At 41.4% G+C, this 14,797-nt stretch overlaps 1 protein-coding gene across 2 annotated transcripts in view; it reads left to right on the forward strand.

The window, feature by feature from the left end:
* Window positions 1-612: 612 nt before the first annotated feature.
* Window positions 613-14,797, forward strand: part of ZNF385B (zinc finger protein 385B) — a gene marked incomplete at its 5' end in the record, with an annotated part of 556,508 nt that continues 542,323 nt past the window's right edge. The window contains one exon of one of the 2 annotated variants that reach the window (XM_082261100.1): window positions 613-913. In XM_082261100.1, the coding sequence (XP_082117226.1) occupies window positions 613-913 (301 nt within the window). The remainder of the gene's footprint in view (window positions 914-14,797) is intronic. The other variant, XM_082261101.1, reaches the window with a different exon arrangement.

A 14,797-nucleotide genomic window follows, 5' to 3' on the forward strand; every position in this document is an offset into this window, starting at 1 on the left:
GCTGTTTCTTCGCAGTAGTAGACATCTAACAGTTTTGAACCTAGAAGTGCTCAGAATTGAGTACTTCTGGGATCACTTCACCCAGGGAAGATTGGGGAAAAGTTGTCCCCAATCCCCCCTCCTCTGCACCGTGATGATGACTTATATTATACTGGACTCCCAGGAAAGGCAGTCATGTTCACAATCCTTGGGGGTGTTGCCATGTCTGTGCTTCAGTCCAAGCAGATTGGGGACAGAAAATGCCCACTCTGCTGTTTCTTGGCAGTAGTAGAAATCTAACAGTTTTGAACCCGGAAGTGTTCAGAATTGAGTACTTCTGGGATCACTTCACCCAGGGAAGATTGCGTAAAAGCCGTCCCCAATCCCCTCTGCACTTTGATGATGATTTATGTGATACTGGGTTTCCAGGAAAGGCAGTCATGTTTGCATCCCTTGGGGGTGTTGCCACGTCTGTGCTTTGTAGAAGTGATTGAGCAGCTTTACAGCTGACCAGATCCTTTCTAGTAACCACAGTCAATCAGGCAGTTTTCAGATCTGCTAAATTAACTACATGTGTCAACGTACAATAACACTAATACAAAGTCATATGTGTGACTATTTACATTTGCAGGCATGAAGCGCCCTTTGAGTCCTGATCACAAGCCTGAAAATGGGAGGATGAGCACGGCCATGTTTTTACGATGCTTTGAGGAAAAGGTGACATGGACTGACAATTCTGAGTGCCAGTTTTCCAGTGAAAAAAAGAAGATCTTGTATTCGTTGTGCGAAGTGTGCAATATACAGCTGAACTCTGCAGCACAGGCTCAGATCCATTACAATGGAAAATCTCACCTAAAAAGAGTTAAGCAACTTAACAATGGAAAACTACCAAGTGGTACGTCATCTGGATCTGTACTTGTGAGCACCAGTGCAGGTAAGAAACAAGGATTATCCGTCTTATGTTTATTGTTTATGAACTTTTTCAAGCGGATGCAGTTTTTTTGGAGGATGGATGAACTTAGCAGCTGTGGGTGCTTTGCGTACAAGTTTAATTGGCTTTATTAATGCCACTGATTAAATCTGCCAAATCATGTGTGGGCATGTTAGTAAACTTGTATCCTTTTGATATTATAAATATTCAATATCATTGTAAATGTAAAGGCTGTATTTTGGTTGTGCCAGAAATATATGCTTTAGCGTTTCTACTATTTCTTACTCAACACTATGTTGATGTATGGCTTAAAGTGGAAGTCCACTCTAACACTAAAATCCAAAAATCTACAGGCATCCACAATCTAAGACTAACCTATCTAGCCCTGTAAAGAAGAAAACCGTATACATATTTTTTTTAAGTCGATCCAGTCCGGTCTCCAGTAGCGGAAGCTCTGCAGAGGAGACATGCGACAATGGCTGGGAAATGAATGGGAAGTGACAACACCCATAGAGTTACTATGGGGCTTGTTGGGTGCCTCCTCTGCACCCACCTCAACAGCGAAGCCACCACTGACAGCTCAGTATGGGCCTGGACCGGAGCAACTTCAAAAAAGGTACGTATAGCAATTTCTTTTTTACAGGGCTGGATAGGTTAGTCTTAGATTGTGGATGCCTGCAGATTTAGAGATATTAGTGTTAGGATGGACTTACATAGAATGTGTCGGCAGATAAGAACCATTTGGCCCATCTAGATTTCGACTTTAAAGGAGTATACGGGAGTGTTAATATCAAAACCAATACATACTAAAGTCCAGGCACTAAAGGTCCAAAGGCAGTCAGAAGTTATTGTACCAGCTACATAGTACCAGTGACATGCTGATAGTGGTTCATCTTTTTTATCTTTCAGCTTCATAGCTTTATGTGAACCTAGATTGTAAAGAACTGGCCAAAGACAGATATCTAACTGCCAGTTATTATATCTGCCCCAGCACTACACCAGGCACTGCCTTGACACTAACTTCTGAGCAGTTCACTGTTAAGAATTAGCATGTATGCTCCAAAAGAATTGTTTGTTCTCCTTATTGAAAAAATGAATGTTTGGCTGCTGGAGATTAAACATCACCTTAGGAACGTTGTTAGCAATTTGTAGAGCATCAGTATCTCCTTACTTACAAAAAAGAAAATGTAAGTATCCAAAAGCACTAGATAAAGCACTAGATAAGGACAAGATAGTGGTTTTGGATTATTGGAAACTGATTTGGTTCAATAGTCGTGATATAATTGGCTTACTTATTATAACCGTTGTAAAATAATTTGGAAAAAAAACAATTGTTGGTCACAGTAGATTTTTAGCTAGGGAGTACTTGACTCTAATGATAACCCTACATTTGTGTAGTTGTTGGGCTTGTCTTGTCGAAATTTTTTCACAGCTATATCAGCGGTAGCATATTTAATATATATGACTGTACTTGATGTGATTTAGTCAAAAGGGGTACTCTGGTCCTCCAGTGTGGGAGTTTGGCTTGGGCTAACAACCCAATCCAAACAAAAATGAATTTTTGCAAAGCCTGAAGAAAGTATCTGGATGGATGATAGGCATCAACCAAGAAGCAAGCTAAAGTTTTAAGGACAACTTGAAAGGTTTTGAGCATAAACAGACTCGATACACTTAATTAAGGGCGTATAAAAAAAAAAGAACTGATAGCAATTGAAGAGGCTAGAGAAGAAGATCTTAAGGTAACAGATTCTATTAACTACAGAGTTATTTTTATATTGAGCATGTAAATTACACTTTTGAAACTGGATTTGTAGTGGATATTAAATTTAATAAGCTGTCATTTACACATGTAAATACACACTTATGTACTCGAAAAATGAGTGGTAAAATGTTAGACATCTCATTTACACTGTCCTGCCCAATAGGGAAGTAGATGAAGAAATAATAGAACATTTTTCTGAAAGTCTAGAAGTGTATAACAATTTAAAGGAGTAATATGCACAAATTGGCAACATGCCAAAATAAGTAACGAACACACAGGATGCATATAGCCCAACTATGCATCAGGCTTTAGTTTGCATGAAATGTGCAAGAATAATGAAACAAGCTTAGTGGATCCTGAACATAGTGACTGTGGAAGATGATAAGAAGTGGGTGTTTTGGTTATAAAAGGATCAAGGAGCAAGGAAGAAAATGGATGTAATAAATATTGGAAGCACAAGAGGAGTGAATTGTGATTCAGACTATTTTATGGTACCTATTAAATAATACAAGAATATAATGTACAGCTGTAACTAAAAGAAAGAAAGTGATATGATATTCATAAATTACATATAAAGGCATGTAAAAATAAGAAATATCAAGAAATTATTAAGAGTCTACTAACAGAAAGTGTAGTTAACAAAAAAGAAATAGAGGTAAGACACAGAAAATAAAAAAATTACAATAGGATCTTCGGGAAAAGTTCATGGATATCAAAATCTGTAAAGGAAAGAAGATCGGTTTGATAAGGAGTATAGAAGGACAATAAAAGAATGGAATACAGCCAGGTCCAAAATACTATAATACAAAGAAGGGAGGGAGACACAAGGCACACTATCTAATGTAGTATTAGATTTCTTCTTAAAAACATGATAAAAAAAAAAAAAACATGATAAAAAAAGCAATGAATTCTCTAATATTTTTATTTTCCTGCAAGTGCAACAAATACTGGTTCTTCCATTTATTTTCATAAAGAAACCCAGTGCTACATTACATTGGTGTGCATTCTCTCTCTCCCTCTCTCCCTCTCTCTCTCTCTCTCTCTCTCTCTCTCTCCCTCTCTCCCTCTCTCCCTCTCTCTCTCTCTCTCTCTCCCTCTCTCCCTCTCTCTCCCTCTCTCCCTCTCTCTCCCTCTCTCCCTCTCTCTCTCTCTCTCTCCCTCTCTCCCTCTCTCTCCCTCTCTCCCTCTCTTTCTCTCTCTCCCTCTCTCCCTCTCTCCCTCTCTCTCTCTCTCTCCCTCTCTCCCTCTCTCTCCCTCTCTCCCTCTCTCTCTCTCTCTCTCTCCCTCTCTCTCCCTCTCTCCCTCTCTTTCTCTCTCTCCCTCTCTCCCTCTCTCCCTCTCTCTCTCTCTCTCTCTCTCTCTCCCTCTCTCCCTCTCTCTCCCTCTCTCCCTCTCTCCCTCTCTCTCTCCCTCTCTCTCTCCCCTTTATTATATTTTATAGCTAGACTAGTTTAACCAGAGCTGCAACTTGGCTGGAAGATCTATTGTGCACACTTTTTATGGTGTTGTGGACCCAGTATGAGCAAATCCATCCACATTGCATATCAGTGCACCACAATATACCCATTTGATAAGTGATTACTTTTTTTAATGTCTGTACCAAGCAGTCTGGCTTTGCCAGTGAGATTCGTTTGAATTTTATAGGTGAGCATAATCTGTAATCTCTGTTTCCCATTATTGACTTTTTCTTGTTCTGTAGACTTGTATACATTCCCAGATTCCCTAATAATTTTACTCATTCTTGATGTGACAGCTGACAAGTAGCACTTCACATTGTCTGTAATAAAAACCTTGTTCATGAAGATTTTTAGAATTGAAACTCTTTTTTATCGGTATGCTGTTGATCTTCTTGTATAAAGCATTTACTTAAGAAATGTCTCCAAACCACAGTTTTAGGCTTTTCTCACGTTTGTTCAAAATCCTTGAACTTCAGAGTTTTTGCAGTAGGGATGATCAAAGCAGAATTTAGACTGAGAAAGAAAAGGGTCAAATGATTGTCCAGGCTTGGTAATTGCAACTGTAGCTGCCATCTTTCTTCTTTTATTGGGTGCTGGATTATCAAGACTTAATCTTCAATGAGCAATTTACAAGAAGGAAATTCAAAATTCAAAACAAGCCTAAGATCATTACCAAACAAGCAGGTACACTACCAGAAATGGGACAAACATAAGACTTTATTGAGTCTCAGCTAAAAAGGATGAGGATTTAGACCAGTCATTACGTGTAAACTAGCTATGGGTCCAGCTGAGGAAGACAACCAAGATGGGCGTCAGTTAGAGAAATAGAAGATGGAATAGGAAAACTAGCAAGGTCATAGCTGGTAGCTGGGAAAAGCAAAGTTGCTAACAAACATCATTATTGGCAAATGCACAATAGAGGCTAACTACACTGTACAACGGTAAACCAAATGTAGTCCACTTTAAGACATCCTCAGCCAATCAGCAGGTATGCCGATGCACATCAGCCCACACATACAAATTACAAGTAATTGCAAATTGTTTGTATTAACATAATATTGACAGTGGGATTAAATTTGCAGGCAGAAATTTGAAAGCAAAGGATAGAAAAACCATGAGCAGACCAGTACTATACCCATTTAGTCTCCTCTTTTATAGGAATAAATTACTAGCATGCAAACAAAATATGACTACATCGCAAGCTATATTTGTGGCTACAGAACGGGCTATTTTATATTATTATCTATTTATAATTATTATTTATAATTATTTAGTATCTATTTAGTTATCATATGTAGTATAGACTGGGGGGGGGGGGGACTAAAGAGCAGAAGTGAGACTCCATGGTGTATTGGTAGAGCTCCTTGGTCATTTCTGCCACTGGGGTGTACCTGGGGTGGTCTCTGAACCAGTCTGTTTCCGTTGTGACTTCCACCCATCCTCATTATTAGCGCAGGTGCATTCCCAGCCTGTGTCTCCTTATTGTCTTCCTGTGCTTTGTGGATATTTCCCTGTGTAACATCCAGACTTTTGAGTCCAGTGCCTCAGGACTGCCGAAGAGTTTTTACCTGCTCTCAGCTGTGACCGGCTTGGGTGAGTCAAAGCTTTGCATCCTAGGTATTTTCTGCAACGTAACATTACCCCCTGTGCTGAGGATCAGGCAGGCCAGCCTGGGCCATTTTCACTACCACTACCTCTAAGTGAGTATGTATGCCAAACCCTCTTTGTCTTTTCTGTGGCTTTCTGTTGGAGTGAATTCCTAAATCATTCCTAAGTCATAAGAGGTGCCTTGGGGATATCAGATACCACTGTGTGACTACACTCACCAGTTTACATCCATAACCAAACTTCCACTTTTGGATGTACTAGCCCTTTAACTAATCAGCAAGTAAAAGCCTTTCTGTGTTTAGTACTAAGACACATAGTTCTCTTTGCAGCTGAATTAGGCAAGGAAATGTAGGCCATGTTGAGCAGTGTATCATATTATGTCAGACCCACTAGACTTGTATTTGCCCTTGACTGGTAAATCTAACTTTAGTTATCTGATATATGAGATATGCATACTCATTGCGATGTCCGAATCAGCAGTAAAAAATATGTTTGCACTGCAGGTTGCGGATTTACGTGTAGGTCACTACAAAGGTCAGCAGCATTGGACACAGAGATTAATCTAACTGTAGGTGCTTCGAACATTACTTCAGCTGTGATACTGGCACTTAGTGTGGCTGTCATTAATCTACTTACACCACACAGTCAGGGAACACTTATGTGTTGTACTGCAATAGTTTTATCGACGATGAGAAATCTTTTGTTGGCTAATGCAAGTTCTGCTGATCTTTATCTATATTGGTATAGGATGCTCATACATTTTGTGATTTTGTACACCTTAACTATGCAGATAGTTCCCTCACATTTATTAGGGTGATGCACATTGGGTAAATTGGGTTAATGACACACATAGGTATGTTGTTTGGGGAAGGTTGGGGCGGTTTGTGATGCATGTAAAGCAAATCAGAGATGTAGTCAAAATATGTGTGTGTTAAAGAAGAATTTCAGTTTGGACCGATGTAACTAAGCAAATACCATACTTGGCCGATCCCCCTTAAAGCTGGAACTCACTGCTAGTAGACACTGCTACTTTAGTGACCTCCACTTGCTTCTGGGTGCTGTGCTTAGCAGTTGGCCTGATGTATTCTGAATATAAGAGGTCGGCGTTTTGGCACCAGCGCAATTCAGAGAAGGCTTTGCATTTTCTGAATAAATTCAAAGAGTTCTCTGATTGGACAAGGTGGGGAGTGTGACCTCACTAGCCCGCTTCTCAACCTCATCCAGTTAGAGAACATGTTGCATTTATTCAGAAATTGCAAAGAATTCCGTAAATGCTGCTGGTGCCAAGTGGGCGACCTCCTTTGTTTAGAATGCAAAAGGACAGCCGATCCACACAGGATTTGGAAACAAGTGGAGATCATTGGAGTAGCAGTGTCTACTTTATTGATTTCCAGCTTCCAGGGGGATTGGCCAAGTATGGTATATACTTAGATACATTGGTCCAAATAACTGCATATAACCAACTAACATACAGTATAACTATGCATAAAAGATCGATACCTGGAATTCTTCTTTAAACAGTAAGGTCCCTTTTACACTTATGCCACCTAAAAGTTGCACGATTTTTGCCGCAGTTTTTGGCCGGGATTTTGACTGTACTTGAAGCAATGCCTGTGTAATCCTGAGGTTTATGGACCTCAAAAGCATCAGGTGGACCAAAGCAGTGCAGGGACTGCTTTAAAGATGCTGGGACTTGAAGTCGCACAGATATGAACAGTACTCATTGGAAATCATGTACTTTGCAGTCCCAAGTCGCAGGACAAGTCACATGAGTGAGAAAGGGGCCTAAGAGGCCTTGAGAGGCAAAACATAATGATAAGATATGTTCTAAGATATGTTCTATTACAGCCAGTGGCAAACCTAGCACATCTGGCACCTGGGGCCCCCGCTTTAAATTGTGGGTGTGGTCAAAGTGCATCAATAGTGGGAGAGGTATAAAGGGTCCTATGGTTTTATGACACAAGCAAGCTTGCAACAGATATCTACAATACCTCAGCACACTCATTTTTAATAAAATTAAGCTGTTCCATTACATTTGCTTTTCCACACACAGCTGACCTTAACAAGGAATGTAAAGTAGAGTGCAGTGGTCAGGAGTATGAAATGTAAAACACAGCGGGGGGAGTTTATCAAAACTGAAACATAAAGAATATGGAGCAGCTGTGCATGGCAACCAATTAGCTTTTGTCTTCAGCTTGTTTGGTTTACCTTTGAAAATGATAGCTATGAGCTGATTGCCTGCCATGCACAGCTGCTCCAGATTTTGGCTTCTCCAGTTTTACTAAATTCCCTCAGGGGCTCATTCAGATGGGTGCTGCGACCCGTCCTCCTTGCTCAGTCACTTTTGGCTGTGTCTGCATCAACCTTGAAGCTGAGCAAAGGCAGCCCTTAGAAGTAGATTCAGATGCAGCGGCTGCACAAACACAGTCGCATGTCTAATTTTACATGCAGACAGGAGCAGGTGGATGTATCTGAACTTAGACACTGTGCGTTTGGATCTGTGCACCCCGCTCCTGCCTGCATGTCAGGTTTTGACATGCAGCTGTGTCTGTGCAGCCGTTGCATCTGCTTCTACTTCTATGGACTGCATGCACTCCGCTCTGAGGTGGATGCAGGTGCAGCAAAAATTGGCTTAGTGCCAGATGATGTGTCTCAGTCCCCATCTGAATGAGCCCCATGTGCCTATAGTGCAGGGGTTAGGAGTGTGTAAACCACAGGTCACTTTACAGAGTACAACCAAAATTACTCCCTCTTCCCAAAACAAATCACACCTCTCATCCAGGCTCAAATCCCACACAGTACAGATCCCCCTTACATCCCTAAATCCCCCCTCCCAGCCTACCCCCCTCAGTATAATGAAGAAAAAAGCATCTAAGAGAAGCCAGGACTTTGATGTAAGTTTGTACATAATAGTGAAAGGACAAAAACATTTGTAGAACTCACTGGCTCAGATTAGGCTGCTCACAGCAGACAAGGCTACCCTCCTTTACTCTTTTATCCTTTGGTCTAGTGCTCCTTGCATTAGTGCATGTTTTACGCCCTCAGTACGGACACCCCAACACAAATCACCCAGTATAGACTCCCCTCCCCAGCCTTCCATGGTTCCTCTAGCTCCCCTCATCATGATATAATCATAATATAATCCAAAAAATATATCAATTTTTATTACATACCTTATTTTTGTTCCAGTGATGTCATCGCCAGGTTTCTGCGCATCTCTTTGCAATGCAGGCATTTGCCAGTGATTGCTATTGTAATCTCAACAGCAAATCTGGCCCCTCATCAAAAATGTCAGTTTTTTTTTTTGTTTCCTTTGGTTTTCTATAGCAAATACTACTATTTTAAAAAAGTGAACATATACAGTGCCTTCAAAAAAGTATTCATACCCCTTGACATTTTCCACATTTTGCAATGTTACAACCAAAAATGTAAATGTAGTTTATTGAGATTTTATGTGATAGACCAACACAAAGTGGCACATAATTGTGAAGTTGAAGGAAAATGTTAAATGGTTTTCAAAATTTTTACAAATATCTGAAAAGTGATTTTGTATTCAGTATTGGTAGGTTGCAGTTGTGCCATATGCTTTCCATTTTCAGGTGATGGATTGAACAGTGCTTCGTGAGATGTTCAAATCTTAGGATATTGTTTTATAACCTAACCCTGCTTTAAACTTCTCCACAATTTTATTCCTGACCTTTCTGGTGTAATCCCTGGCCTTCAATTCTTTATGCTGTTTGTTCACTAAGGTTCTCTAACAAACCTCACAGAACAGCTGTATTTATACTGAGAATAAATTACACACAGGTGGACACTATTCACTAAATAGGTGACTTCTGAAGGCAATTGGTTCCACTAGATTTTAGTTAGGGGTATCAGAGTAAGGGGGCTGAATACAAATGCACGCCACACTTTTCAGATACTTATTTGCAAAAAAATTTGAAAACCATTTCTCATTTTCCTTCCACTTCACAATTATGTTCCACTTTGTGTTGGTCTATCACTTAAAATCCCAATGTGAAAAATGTAAAGATGTATGAATACTTTTTCAAGGCACTGTAGTAATCATGATATTTTCATTAACATTATGAACCTTTTGAGAAACATAACGCTTTTAAGAATTCAACATTTATGCTCCTCCAAGAGTGAAGGACGGATTTTGCCTGGATGTGTTGAAAAAAAGGTTATTGACCTCCTATGAAGTAATTTAAATGTATACATCTGTGTATCTGGAAGTGTCTGATGACCCTTTTCATAACAGTTTACACCTTTTAAGTAGAACAACAAAGATCCTTGTCCCATACTGGTGGCCAATAAAGTGTTCAGATAAAGCACAATGGTCAAACTGCTGTCTTTGTAGCTGGTTCTGTTGCTGTTACTGTGGAGATGATTCACTTTAGCAGGCTAAGCTCTAATTATCTGTGTTTACCAAGATCGTTAGGCTGAGAGTTTAACAAGAAAAGATATTGATTAAGAGATTTCTATTTTATTTGGGTTATAATTGGGCAGTATATTGATAACAATCACAACAGTTAAAAGATAATTAAAACTGAAAAATAAACTAAACGCAGGTAATAAGAGCCATAGCATATGAATAAAAAACAATATAAAGAAAAATGGGACCACCAATAAATGAGGATGTAATGGACATCCTCTATTAACCTACCGACTCACTCTTATAGGCAACATAGGATAAAGTGTGGGCTCTACGGCAACAGAAAGAATGCATATCAAAAAATGGCAACCAAATGGAGTAGCCTAAGAGTCGGTTCACACTGATCCGACTCGAAGTCGCCCGTGCAGCGGGACTTCAGCGCGGCTTGCAACGACTTCACATAATGGAAGTCAATGCAAGTCGCTCCGATTTTGCAAAAAAAAAGGGCAGGAACCTTTTTCTAAGTCGGAGTGACTTGAGTCGTTCTGATTAGAACGGTTCCATTGCACAGCATTGGAAGCTACTTGTCAGACGACCAAGTCGCCTGACAAGTCGGATCAGTGTGAACCGGCACTAAGAGTTATATACCTGATGAACCACTGTGGAATGGTTACAAAAAAAAAAAAAAGTAATTTAAATAAACTACAGAGAATGTAGCTAAATGTAACAAATTTAATTGTATGTACAAAATAACCAAAGTTTTTCGAAGTTGTCATTTTTTTCCCACAATTCTTTGCAAAATGAAGATTTTTTAAAAAATACATTCTGCTATTCCTCCTGAGTATGGCGATACCACATGTGTGAGACTTTTACACAGTCTGGCCACATACAGAGGCCCAACATGCAGGGAGCACCCTCATTTCCTGACTACCCATTACACTTTTGTGAGGCACTATAGGGCACTGATAAGCACTATAGTGGCACTGATGTGGCACGGATGAGCACTGATGTGGCATGGATACTGCATGCATGAGCACTGATGTGGCATGGATACTGCATGCATGAGCACTGATGTGGCATGGATGTGGCACGGATGAGCACGGATGTGGCACGGATGAGCATTGATGTTGCATGAATGAGCACTGATGTGACATGGATGTGGCACGGATGAGCACTGATGTGGCATGGATGATCACTGATGAGGCATGGATGTGACACGGCTGAGCACTGATGTTTCATGGATGTGGCATGGATGAGCCATGGATGAACACTGAGATGGCATGGGTGGGCACAAATGAGGCATGGATGTGGCACGGATGGGCATGAATGAGGCATGATTGAGGTAGGAATAGGCATGATTGAGGCACAGATGGGCATGATTGAGGTACAAACTGGCATGATTGAGGCATGGATGGGCATGATTGAGGCATGGATGGGCACGGCTGAGGTATGATTGAGGTATGTTCGAGGCATGACTGAGATATGGTTGAAGCATGGAGGAGGCAGGGGATGAGCGTTGGTGCAGCCTCCCTCCTCTCCTCGCACGCTGTACCGATCGCTGTGTACAGTGTGCGAGGAGAGGAGAGAATGGAACCGGACATGCGCCGGTTTGATGACAACTGATCGCTCCATCATTGGACAGATCGATCACGTGGTAAAGGGCCGCTATCACTCTTCAGCGTGATATTTGTACTCCCAGGGTAATAGTGTATGCCTGTTCCTATCTGCAGTCAGTGTGACATAGATGAGGATTTATACTTGCAATTTGGATTTCACCATACACTACTTCTGCGTCACTGGGGATGATCAGGACTCAGCTGTCACGGTCAGTTAATTCAGCTTCACCCAGTATCTACTCAGCTCCACTGGATCTATCGCTGCTGTGTGATTACCAGCATCTGCACCCCTGAGGATGGGCTCCGCTCTCTCTAGGCTGTACGCTCTGGGCCTCCGTCACCAACAGTGTCCCAGCACACCTCTCAGGCTGACCTCTCCTCGCTGATTAAGAAAGCAAGAGCCCCCAAATGTAGCACTGTCCCCTAGAGAGCTGCTGAGAGTTACAATTTCTGGATTCCCCTGGGTTACCCTTAGCAACTAAAAGCAAACAAACGGCATTGAAAGTTCTTGGCTCAGTCAATATTCAATTCAGGGGATGTTGGTTTTTGTGTTTTTATTGAGAACTGGGATAGGAGAAGGGATGAGTGGGATACTAAAATATGAACTATGCACAATCTTTGGGACAACTAGCTGTAGTGTGCGCAATGCTGCTGCTTCACCTTGCCACTGAAGTGAAGATAGTTTGAAAGGTTCCTGCTTTAATTACTCTTTTCAGAATTCTGAAACTGGTACCCCCTTTACTCTCAATACCGGTGTGCTGACACCTGTCCGCTGACCCTAGTTTCTGGAGTGGTCCCCTTCCTGGCAGACCCCTGGGCATGTTCCTCTGTACTCACGGACACTGTTTTTCCAGAGTCACCATTGCCTCCAAACTCCACTTGTCAGCATACACTGGACCTCTGCGTTCAGCAACATCTCCAGGTTCACCAGGCCAACTGCCTGTGACCATGTTTCCCAGCTGCAGAAGGAGAAACAGCTGTACTCTCCTTCTGGGACTTGGCTTCCCGCCAAAAGACACCCTGCCACATGTGCCCCTGGCTTTTATAACATATCCCAGGATGCACCACTGCTTGTGCCAACCCACTGGGACAGCCACAAAAGCCTGTGTGTCACTGGCTGGGTTTCCTCCTCTGTCCAACATGCTCCCCTATTGGACACAGTGGGGACACTCCCTCAGACCAGATGAATCACACATGGACACATGCAACAGGCCTGACTAGAAATCCTGCTCCTGTGATAAGCAGACAGAGCAACTAGGTTTTACCTGCCACTTTCCTGATAGGCAGGCAGAGCAAATTACACTCCCTACCTAGAACCTCTAGGAGGGTGCTACATCAGACTATGGGTAGAAGAAAAGGCTGTAATACCTATTCCTCACTCTCCTAGAAGCAGGGGCTCTTCTCTCTGATGGTTTGGTTCTAGGTGGACATTAGTGTCCTCATGTACAGTTGGGGACTATTAGCATATCTCCCGACATTTTGAAATGAGAACGAGATCACCTAATAGCAAACGTATGTAGGCATAGGACACCCCCCCGCCACACGTCCACTTAAAGGAGAATTATGCAAGAAAAAATGACTAGTCAAGCCCACAAGTGTGTTTTTTTTTTTTTTTTTAACTGCTATATTTCCTTTATACTGGCTTTTGACTTTTGAAAATGCAGGAATTTAAAATTGGATGAAAGGTTTAGCCCTGGGAAACACTTTTTGAAAGATAAACAGTGCATTTTATATAAACTATATAGATCAGACCACAATGAGGGACAAATGAGGAGAAAAGAGGGACAATGTTCCAAATCAGGAACAGTCCCTAAAAATCAGGGACATTTGGGAGCTATGCTATTGGTCCTGCACTGTATTAATTGTGACCGCAGTGCCTTCAAGAAGAGGGTCTGGGGAACCTGCCAGAGCAAGAAACAAGATAAATATTTGACAGATTATTCCTCTGCTTCTAGACTTTACATTAAATTAACCCTTGCTGTTGCGGGGGGGGTCTTTTTTTCTCTAGAGTGAGGCTTTACATTTCTGCAACTTGACATGCTAATAGTATGTTAAATGCAGATATGTCCACAGTGCTTAAATCAAAGAACTGGTAACACTTTCCCAGAACTACCGGTCAGATTCAAACCTGCCCAGGACAACCCCAGTTGGTATTTAAAACCTGATTGGTGGCTGTGAAATAACAGTTCTTAGCACTCATGTAGATGAGATTCACAGAAATCAAATAAAAAAAGAAATAAAATGTGATCTCTGTGGGCCACTAGATGGAGCCACAGTCCCATTACTGCTCTAATCAAGCCGTAGGGAGGACCAATTTATTGTAAAGTAAAAGTGTGTTTTACCAAATTACTGAGTCACTGCAATGAGGTGTGGGATCTCTGTTATCTACTTGTGATTTATTACTGATCTGCACTCCGATGTTTTAGGTAGCAAGCATATCTACTTTTTACAAAAACATAAAATTGTGAAGCTTTAGATATTATTGAAGTTATTTTTATGCAGCACTGTGTTGTAGGGTGTTAATGTTACATTCAGACCACATACGGAGGTAAGACAATTGATTTGTAATGCTGCTCAGCCAGTCTTTTGACCCTGGAACTCCACTAGACAATATAGCCTGGTCAGCGACCTCACTTTTCTCCACTGCAGTTATACAACTCAACTTGGTCACGGATCAACTCTTTGCCTGCAGATTGGACATTGAAAAGGCACTGAACAGGCCATCGTTCTGCTCTCTTCCTTTGTCAGTAAGCATGCAGTGCTAGATTGACAGCAAAGCAGCGTAACTTGATTAGCTCACACTCTTGCCCCAACATATCCCAGTTCAGTCCTGCAGTGTGAGCCAATTTGTGGACAATATAGCCAGGTCAGTGACTTCAGTTTGGTCAGTGACTTCACTTTTGTACATGAAAGTTAAACAATTCAACTCTCAGCATATAGATTGGACATTGGAAGAGCATCGGCCCACTGACAGGTCATCACTCTGCTCTTTTCTCCTATCAGTAAGCTTACAGTGCTAGACTGACAGCAATGCAATGCACCTTGATTGGCTCATACTCTTGGCCTTCC

The sequence above is a fragment of the Pelophylax lessonae genome (genome assembly GCF_965119305.1).
Source record: "Pelophylax lessonae genome assembly, chromosome: 6".
Classification (NCBI taxonomy): domain Eukaryota; kingdom Metazoa; phylum Chordata; class Amphibia; order Anura; family Ranidae; genus Pelophylax; species Pelophylax lessonae.